Genomic DNA, 9,741 nt, shown 5'->3' on the forward strand with positions numbered 1-9,741 from the left:
TATTTTGTGTTTTTTTTTCCCAAGTGACAAAAATATTTTGTATTTTTTTTTCCAAGTGACAAAAATATTATTTTGTATTTTTTTTTTTTTCAAGTGACAAAAATATTATTTTGTATTTTTTTTTTTTTCAAGTGAGAAAAGTATTATTTTGTATTTTTTTTTTTTCAAGTGAGAAAAATATTATTTTGTTTTTTTTTTATTATTTTGTGTTTTTTTATTTTTCAAGTGAGAAAAATATTTTTTCGTTTTTTTTTTATTATTTTGTGTTTTTTTATTTTTCAAGTGACAAAAATATCATTTTGTGATCCTTTTTTTTTGTGTCTAATACGTCGTTTCGGCAGACCTAAATAACAGTTCATAAAAATAGTGTTAAATATTTCAAGATATACTTGTTAAGTTAAAAAAAAAAAACACTGAAGTGTAACATTAGTCAAGATATCATTATTATCTTCATATTTTTTATTTTTGTTTTGTCAAAGAAAATGACAATGTCCTCTTTTTGTTTATTTCTGTTAAAATAAAGTTGACTTAAGTGTCAAATCTTTCGTGTTTTTATTTTACGTGTCGAAATTTCATCGCTATTTTTAAGGCTCTATGGCAAGCTGCAAAATCCCCGATGAAGAATAACTGAGGGGATTGAAGCGAAAGTGGCGCGCGATATTCGTTATTTGGCGAGTTTCGAATATTCGCCGGTTTCTCGCGTTTATCGCCGTTTTATAGCTATATGCCTAGCAGATGCGTGATCCCCAGTGAAGAAAAAATGAGGGGATTGACTCTAAAGGCGACGCCGCGCAATCGTTATTTGCCGAGTTCTAAACATTCGCGTTTTGTTGAGGTGTTTAGTGCTTCCGTAGCGTGGATGTACCGCGTGAGCGTTGAAGCGCAATCTGGTAAAATATACGCGTTAGCTTTCAGATACAGAGTAATTAACCAAGCCCTATTACTCATGATTCGGCAAATAGTTATTTAAGGTTGGCTTTATTCTTTCCCGACAGTGATTTGCTGTTATACCCGCGCGTTTTTGACGAAATATATGCTTCTTGTAAAATGAGTGTGCCAAGTCGACAATTTCGGTTACAAACGCGATCGTAAAAAAACCCAGCATGGCTCGAAATGGAAACAGAACGTTGCTCAAGCCCAAAGGTTGCCAAGTTTTCCGTCGAACTGAATCACGTTGCGCGGAAAAAAAAGCCGCGCATTTTATATTTTGGTTATCTTTGTCTTGAATATCCTTCGTGAAAATTCCAGCTTCGAAATAATGTTGCGTTCTGCAATTATTGTCAATTTTAATAGGGTCCAATATGTTTTCCATTAATAGCGCGTCTATCATTTTATTAAGTGCAAGGCAGGTACTCTTACACGATTTTCCATTGTCTCATAGTAGGGCTATCGTAGCCCTTTCGGTGCATGAAGGTCTGGTAGTCCACTACAACGTCGTCCTTGGACATGTGAGGAATTAGGTTGCGCGTGTCGCACAATTCCAGCGTATGAAAGAACGGAAACAGGGAACTAGTGGGGAGGACGACGCTGTATTTTCTAATCGCTTCTTCCGCAAGACCCATAAACTCGTAAATTTCAAAGAATGAATTTGTGCGTTCAAGCTGGGAGTTTAGAAGTTTTAATTCGGCATTCGGTGAATCCTGTTCAAAATATTGGCCAATTAAGAATGAATCCGTGTTGAAAATCCTGTTAGTTTAATCAGGAACACATACAGCTAGATATCCCGTGTTAATTTCTACGCGGGTTATGTGGCGCGTGTCGGATTGTACTCAAGCTCAGCCCACAAAACCCGCGTAGAAACCAACAGGGGATATATGGAGGCACAATGGTTCCGATTAGTTGTTCGACTTTTCTGCATACCGCGATATAATTGTGTAGGGACGTGTTTTGTGGAACGTACATCTTCATGTCGGGTGTTTTGATAACGTCTTTGAAGGAATCGTAGTATTTAGGGGTGAGTGGGACTGAAGTCCGAGATAGCAAGACACTCGAAAATGCCGATGTTAGCCAGTAAAAGGCTATAATCCAAAGTCCGAAGTAAATCCGTGCGTATTTAGGGGAGTGACCAAATTGATAGCCTTTGATCAAGTAAAAGTTCATAACATTTCATTGCGGGTCGATACCGCCGCACTTAAGGTTTTCTATTCAGTTATTATCAAGTAATCGAAATTAAACGCTTCAACATAAGTTTATAAGGTATGTTCTTATGAACTTATGGTTTCAACACTCATTATTTATTTATTCAGGGTTCGTACTTAACCTTGTTAACCTTGATAAGTCAGGGATTTGTGAAATGGGGGGTAAAGTCAGGGATTTTTTCCTAAAAAGTCAGAGATTGCGTTTGTTATATCAAACCATGCTTCGAGAAATGCTAAAAATGGGCCAGGTGTAATGAAGTTGACTCTTCGAAACACCTTATAATGGTCAGGGATATTGGCAAATTTTGTTAAAGGGATAAGCTATAAAAGTCAGGGATTTTCAATATAAAAATTTCGCCCGAACACTGTTATTGGTTGTACCATAAGTCTATTATATAATGGGACCTTACATAATAGACTTATGGTTGTACTTTACCTTGGAGAAAAATTATACCCAAAACCGAGAAAAATATTTGGACCATCGAACTGTGTTCTTTCTTTCGATCTCGGTATTTTGAAATAAATATTGCACCACACACGACCGGTAACAATATCAATATGGCAAACCAAACCTTTTTTTAAAAAAAATGAAGTAAGTCATCAAATAATTCAATTCTTCGTGTGTCTGAAGTACCTCTGGGTTAAAGACTTGAAGCGCGTCAAATTTATTGCCAAAGACCAGATAGGGTTGACTCGATATAATTTTAAAGATCCTGACGCCAGAAATGGATTGGTAGTCGACGTATTTAAATTCTTTGAAACCCATTCGACAAGGAACTAGCGCTACATCAGACTCCTAGAATAGTTAGACCTAGCTGTTTTAACTTCGGGGACATCGCTAAATTTTAAGAAAGAAAACACCTACGACCCTCTGTTTTATTTTACCGAACCTTAACTGTTGTATATTGATGTTGAAACGAGAGATTCAACACAAATTTAGTTTTTAGTAATAGTTTCAATGCAATTGGGTCCCTATAATGGTCCTAGTCAAGGATGCTATTAACCATGCAGGTTTAAGTTTGTGAATAATCAGGTTAAGGAATTGTTTATTAGGAAGGTGACAGAAGGGGTCAAAATACGAGCTAAATGGCTCTTACGTTTGTGGCTAGAAATTTCAAGGCACCGGTTAGTTTATTGTCATCTTTTATATAACCGACTTCTATCATGTCTGCGAATTTGACATCCGCCATTTTTAGGCTGTAACGAAATAAATATTGTACAAAGCAAGCGTTACCGAGAATATCAATGGCAATTAAGTGAAGAGGATTTTCAATTATATTTACTTGCCTCAAGTTGAGTCTCGAGTTGATAAGGTTGTGATATTTTCCATAAATACCACTGAAAGATAAGACTCCGTTTGGTCCTTCATCCCATTCGTGGTTAAAAGGGAGCTAGATTCAATTTTGAATAATTGATTTAATCACGTGATTATTGGAACTAAATAGCCATACGCGTCGACTAAAGTCTGGATATTCTTTGATGGAAGACAGTTAAAAATATAGAAACGACACTGGGAATCTTAACTTCGAAATGTGGGAGGGAACTTGTAAACTCTGGACCCTTGGTGACGTCAATAAAGGGATATGATTTAAGCCCCTTCCACATCTCTAAGTATCTTCCCGGCACCACGAGAATACCTTTTCTGTCGCCGAGAGGCCAGTCACTCAGTGTACTAAAGTGATTACGCGTAATCTTTAAAAGCCCTGTCCTTGACAGTACTAAAATAATTACACGTAATCCGTAATTAGTGTACAGGGAATCTAACAGTGATTAGCCCTCGTCTATCGCTTCTACTTTTTTTTGGTGCTATAGTTTTCCCCAATGAAGAAAAAAATCGCGTACGTTAAGGAGACAAATGAGCTTGTGTGAACCTAGATTTAAATTTCAACAACTTCGTAGTAAAATCGTTCTTGATTGAAAAAAGTATCTAATCTCGAACACCGCTAATGTTAATTAGAATAAATGTTTGTCCTTAAGCACTTACCTGCGTTGTGCAAATTCTTGGACGTTGAAGTAAAGCCATTAGTAACTCGGGTGGGAGACTGAAGGATCTATGCTCACGCGCAATTGCGCACGCTTATTGAAAGTAACTTCGCTAAGATATGTAATTATTGTTCTATATTGATTAACAACGGCGGAAGTTAAAATTAATTAATTATTCAAAGCTTTGTATTCACAAGTAGATAGGCGTGTAAACGCTATAATCTCAACAAGTTTTCATACTAAAACTGATTTATCTCTAACCGCACTAAAAGAATTGAAACTCCGAAGCTATAACCTAACAAGTCCCTGCATAACACCTAGATTGGTTGCCGGAAACACGCGTAACCATTTGCGAAAACGTAAAGTGAACTTAATGGTAAGTTTAATAAACCTAAACTTGGACGAACAATCCAAGGTCTCTTTATCCGCTGTCTTCCACGATCATACTATCGAATCTGCAGTCTGATGTTATGTCGTATACACGGAGTATTTTTGACGAAAACAAGGTAATTAAGAAGGAACTCGAGTGAAAAATTGGAAAAATAATTTTATTTTATGGTGGCAAATAATCAAGGCAATTAGGTTCCCACGAATATCGAATGCAGTGTCTCCTGTAAACGTATGACAAAAACATCGTAATGAAGATGAGAAATCAATAGAGTTGAAAATTGAAGAAAACAAGTACTAAATGAGTTTATTTTATTGTGGCGTACGAAAAGTCGGGTGTCGCGACGAAACCATTATCCTTCTCATTAACTTGCCTGAAATATGGAAATTATAGTTAAAAATATATACTCTAGATCAATAAGCGAACTTGACTGGTATGAACAAAATTTCATAGAATTACGTTCTAAAAGTCAGTCTCTCACTGTTTTAGGCGTCTTATCTCATTTTCTATGCCCAAAGAAATCACTCCCTCAAACGCGTAGTCGTCTGCTCAAGAAATGACACGAGAATTACAGGGAAAGCTACTGATTGTACGTAGTTTTATCTTGAAGAAAGAAGGTAGTTCCTTTCTCCGAGTTCTATGAACTTTTGGTTACGCATCAACACGACAAGTTTTACTTACTGTATTATTGCTTTTTGATAACTTTCTTTGCTCTGTGGTTCCTCTGATGACCGCGTTTGACGTGACACGTTGTACGCCATGACACGGTGATGCGTCAAATATAGTACGGACAACGTTGATAACAAAACCCACGGAATCTTCGTCATAGCCATAATAATATAATTGAGTCGAAATCGGAATAGGACCCGGAAAGTAACAGTTGACCAATACGGGGAGTTTTAACCAATTATTAAATGTCCACAAGATAAAACGGACATTTTCAATCTTAGAAATAAAGACTAGCTGATGCGGGAATTTCTGTAGCAATTCCGATGAAATTTCCGTGTTTGTTGAAACGCGGAATTGATAATTCGTTTCCGGTTTCGAGAATGAAGTCAGTAATGTCACAGCGTTTCCTGTTTAGTTCCCGGCGCTCTACAAATCAACCTGTACAACAAGGCAGTAATACAACAGTTTGTATTACTGGGCATGTACGCATTATTAATCGCTATTAAATCCAATTTTAAATTAGATTAAACATGATTTAGTTTTATTTGACTTTAAGATATAACAGACAAAATACCCACGCTTTGTTACAGATTTGTTGTTGATAGTTATAATAAATATGAATGCTTATATAGACAGGGTAAAACAGAACGGAGAAACATCTATTTTGAGTACAAGTGGCTGTAGTACTCCGTCATTCTTATCATTATTTTTAAACGCAGTGTCATAGGTCTGCAGACATCATACCGATTTATTTTCCGTCGTACGTCGGCAGTACAGCAACATTTTACTCATTTTATTATTTTCTTGTTTGAGACGCCACTGTTTGGGAGCCCCCCCCCCCCCAAACATTGTCTGTCTGTGGCAGATCCCAACAGACGTAGAAACTTAATCGTAGTTGATCAATTTATGACTACACTTTTAACATATTGATAGGATCATAAGTTTATAAAGATATGTTCCAAAAGTATGACACTTCCTATACTTCGTACGTAATGCTAGAGACTTACCCATGAGAGCTAGTTAGAGAACGAAGCTAATATTGACTACACGCGGTTTTGCAGTGCGTCTTCCTTTTTCGCCACAGAGCCTTTGGCGTCGCTTTACCAGAATCTATGACGTTTCACCTACGTTACTTCATGACAACCTCTCAGTAACCAGTGACAAACTTATGGAACATATCTCATGAACTTATGATAGGATATAGTATAGATTCGAGTATGTTATTTAAAGAGGGTTTTTTAACCTCTGGTAGAATATTCATTTCCCTAATAATATTATCATTATAACAGATGTTTCAGTCTATTGAACCCTAATATTTTAACGGAGATTTGATTGCTTTGAAGGTAGAGTTCATTTAACTTCCGGATCCTACAGCTTTCGATTGAAAAACACGACGTTACCTTCTCATTCGGAAATTGGATGTTTGAGTCTTACTGCTCTCAAAATCTGGTAAGTTCATTCAAAGTTACTAAAGAAACAAAATTTGCTAAAATTAATTATAATTACCTAAATTTAATTAGCTTTAAATCAACCGGTTCCCTATTGGAGTTAAAAACGTTATAAGTTTTAATACCCAAATTTACAAATGCATCTACAAAGTTGCGTTCTTCTGTCGTTATTATTATTTATAATTTCTCTAAATGTATGCAACGCTTCGGGAAATTTGGGACCTCGAGTGTCTCAACAAGCAGCCGACGATACGGCCATTATTGAGTAAATATTAACTTTATAAGTTCCCTATGATTGACGCTAAAGAGCTTGTCCTATACCTTGCACCTTTGTCGTGGAATCTCTTGAGATTCTTGAACAGACCGAAGCAGGATTATCACCTCCATAATAGAGAGATAAAGCATCCCTGTTACGTGTACCATAAGTTCATAAGATATGTTCCATACGTTTGTCACCGGTTACTGAGAGCTTGTCACGAAGAGACGTAGGTGCAACGTCACAGCTTTTAGTAATGCAATTATCGCGTCGTTCTCGAACTAGCTCTCAGTAAGTCTCTAGCGTTACGAAGAATAGGTGTCATACTTATGGAACCTAACTTATGGTGTACTTGTAGCTAGCTTAATCTCTCTATTTTCAGGAAAAATAGATGTGACGCGTAAAATCTTTCTTGACGTCACCATGCGCTTACTTTATCTGCTATGAGTCAGAAAGATACATTCTATTCGGTGGAAATAAAGATTCAATGTATCGCTTCTATTTTGTGACGCGCGTAAAAAATGCGCGTGGTAAACTGCGCAGTTGGAAATTACCACTGTTAGGGATTGCCTTCGTTTACGTAAGGCAATCACTTACGAAGGGGGGTTATTATGAACTCCTGGTAATATACAATATTCTAATTGGAATTTTCGCACGCTTGTTTCAGCCAAGTACAAAAAAAGGAGAATGGTTATGTCGCGACTCCAAACATCGCTTTCGGCACTTACGCCCCCCTAGGTAGTGTCGAGCAAGAGTCTCAAAAGTCCAAACAGTGAAGATTCTCATCCCAGAACGTATTGGATGAACTCTTTCTCAACTCACAAAGTTTGTTATTAACACCTGTAAATACTAATAAATGTTTTACTAATAAACAAAGTTAACAAACCCACTAATGAATAACAGGACTAACAATAAAAAGTGTTAATTGTAATCTCAAGTGCGAAATACTGTTCTTTCGTAATAACGACCAGAAATACAAAAAGCTACTAGGAATCATTTTGTAGAAATTTTCTCACCGTATTTAGGCGGATTTTATTACGTAACACTAATTTAACATCGCGAATAATCTATTTCGGTGCGCCTTGCACTTGCGCGCCCGATCTCGCGTTGCTTCCACCCAATGAAATCTCAGCTAGAAAGACGTCAGAATTATGAGGCGTGACGGATAGTACTCAAGCCCAGCCCACACAATCCGCGTACAAATTCACGTGAGAGATACGGTTACGCAGTGATTCCTAATGGCTGTATGTATTCCTACAAATTGCTGATAGTATACTAAACATTCGCTTTCGACAAGCCTAGGTATTTTCTCTTAACGCGTGACGCAGGCATAATGTGTACGGGATTTGCAGACGCTAGTCATGAAATTAAATGAGTAGTCGTAGTAGTGGAAAAAACACGAGCTACATTCAACCTTTGGCCTAATTAGAATTAAAAGTACCGCGAATTCTCATTTAATTATATAGCGCCTGCAAATCTCTTACAAGTTATCTTGCTACCCATATGTGACTATTTACCAATCAATGTTTGGGCGACCCATATCTCCGTAAATAAATGTTCTTTGATGACACTTTCGACTCAGTTTTACCCTACCAACACACCTAAAGGTTTAGCAGTGTTTATTTCACCATGAAGTGTACGGAAGATTGCGCAACAATCGTTAAATAAACAGGCTCGATATTATTGGGCGCTTTTCTCACAAAATGATGGTAATTAATCCACACTCAGGGATGCCCTAGACTTTTTTCTCGTAACAAGTAGTGTAGATGTTTTAGGCATCTTTTCTCTTTTACCTCGTTCCTCTAAAGAGGGTTAAGAGCCTCGTCTTTGCGCAAATTTCGATCAACTATAGCCATAATGCCTTGACAAACACGGCGATGGTTAAAGTTCACCAAGATTGGGTATACTTTGAGAAATATCTTCCTCGCGTCGCGTCTTTTAGAGTTCTATACTTATAGTTGGTACGAGTGTGGAGAGTGGAGTGCCTAATTAAGATAGTGGCTGGTGAATTTTGATGTTGTTGAACGCGTCGCGTCGACTCCTTGAAGATGTAATACTGGAATTGGGCCAGATGAAAAAAATTCAGCGGCCTTCTAAGCATCTATGTTTAAAGAGATAGTCGCCTACAAACAAAATATCCTAATTTCAAAATAAAATCAAAACATCCTTTTTTTTTTTTTGGAATATCTATTGCGGTTTAGATGATCTTTGTTTGTGCGATATCGTGACTTAAGAGAAGATGACACGTGACTGGGTGCTCTATACAGTTTTCACTAAAAGGGTTGAAATATTTTCTAGCCCTTTAGTAAAAACTACCACTCCATCCCTCTCTTCTTCAAGGCAAAACTAACTTATTAGGCTCAATTTGAACATTTTCAAATTATTTAAAACCATCAACACCTTAATTTGGTATTCGAAATGAATTTGTACTATCGCAAGTTACCAATCGGAAGGAGACAACGTTATGACATTATCATCCAACTAACTCAATATGAAAACTTTCGAGTATTTAAAACGTTGATATTCGGAATGAAAAGAGCAGTATATACTACTATCCCTTTAAAGTCACGGTGATATATAAAAATAGCTCTTCTCTCTAGTTGGTATAGTACGTGTTTTTCGCTGGGGTTTTAATCCGAGTGCATTATTACGTTGTAGTACTGTTCGTTTACAACGAGCTACACTGTCATGTTTCCAAAAACATTTCGTTCGCGAGGCAAGGGTTTTCAAATAGAGTCGTTCTAAATACCAGAGACTCCAGTTTTACAATTACCTATTGGGTTCCAAGGCGTCGTTTCTACTCGCGAGTCAAAGTGCTCGAGACACGAGGTAAACAAGCATGCCTATTTTACTATGAAC

The 9,741-nt window shown here is 37.0% G+C and overlaps 1 protein-coding gene and 1 long non-coding RNA gene across 3 annotated transcripts; one reads left to right on the top strand and one right to left on the bottom strand.

The window, feature by feature from the left end:
- Window positions 1–421: 421 nt before the first annotated feature.
- Window positions 422–4,233, bottom strand: LOC149623178 (uncharacterized). Of its 2 annotated transcripts, XM_089853005.1 has the most exons (8): window positions 4,123–4,233; window positions 3,426–3,529; window positions 3,236–3,335; window positions 2,773–2,934; window positions 2,575–2,710; window positions 1,861–2,078; window positions 1,360–1,640; window positions 422–1,268 (listed from the first exon to the last, which is right to left on the bottom strand). In XM_089853005.1, exons 1-8 carry the CDS (start codon window positions 4,159–4,161, stop codon window positions 941–943), a joined length of 1,368 nt encoding a protein of 455 aa, XP_089709131.1. In that variant the 5' UTR covers window positions 4,162–4,233; the 3' UTR covers window positions 422–940. The 2 variants fall into 2 exon arrangements, with proteins under 2 accessions (XP_089709131.1, XP_089709132.1); XM_089853006.1 differs by lacking the exon at window positions 4,123–4,233 and having other exon boundaries at window positions 3,422–3,552.
- A 1,285-nt stretch (window positions 4,234–5,518) lies between these two features.
- LOC149623179 (uncharacterized) lies at window positions 5,519–7,999 on the top strand. The gene is made up of 4 exons (XR_016374870.1): window positions 5,519–5,660; window positions 6,522–6,627; window positions 6,699–6,891; window positions 7,550–7,999. It is a non-coding gene; the product is annotated as an uncharacterized LOC149623179 (long non-coding RNA).
- Window positions 8,000–9,741: the final 1,742 nt, after the last annotated feature.

The sequence above is a fragment of the Phalangium opilio genome, unplaced genomic scaffold (assembly GCF_054372755.1).
Source record: "Phalangium opilio isolate 3A_F unplaced genomic scaffold, DU_Popi_V2 ptg000113l_1, whole genome shotgun sequence".
In the NCBI taxonomy this organism is placed as follows: Eukaryota; Metazoa; Arthropoda; class Arachnida; order Opiliones; family Phalangiidae; genus Phalangium; species Phalangium opilio.

Bases quoted from the DNA above. Each gene is read 5' to 3' on its own strand.
- LOC149623178 (XM_089853005.1), bottom strand. From the start codon at position 4,161: ATGGCTTTACTTCAACGTCCAAGAATTTGCACAACGCAG. The intron at 3,530-4,122 runs GTAAGTGCTTAA...AATTGAATCTAG, and splicing joins CAAGAATTTGCACAACGCAG to CTCCCTTTTAACCACGAATG. The intron at 1,269-1,359 runs GTAAGAGTACCT...CAATAATTGCAG, and splicing joins ATGAGACAATGGAAAATCGT to AACGCAACATTATTTCGAAG.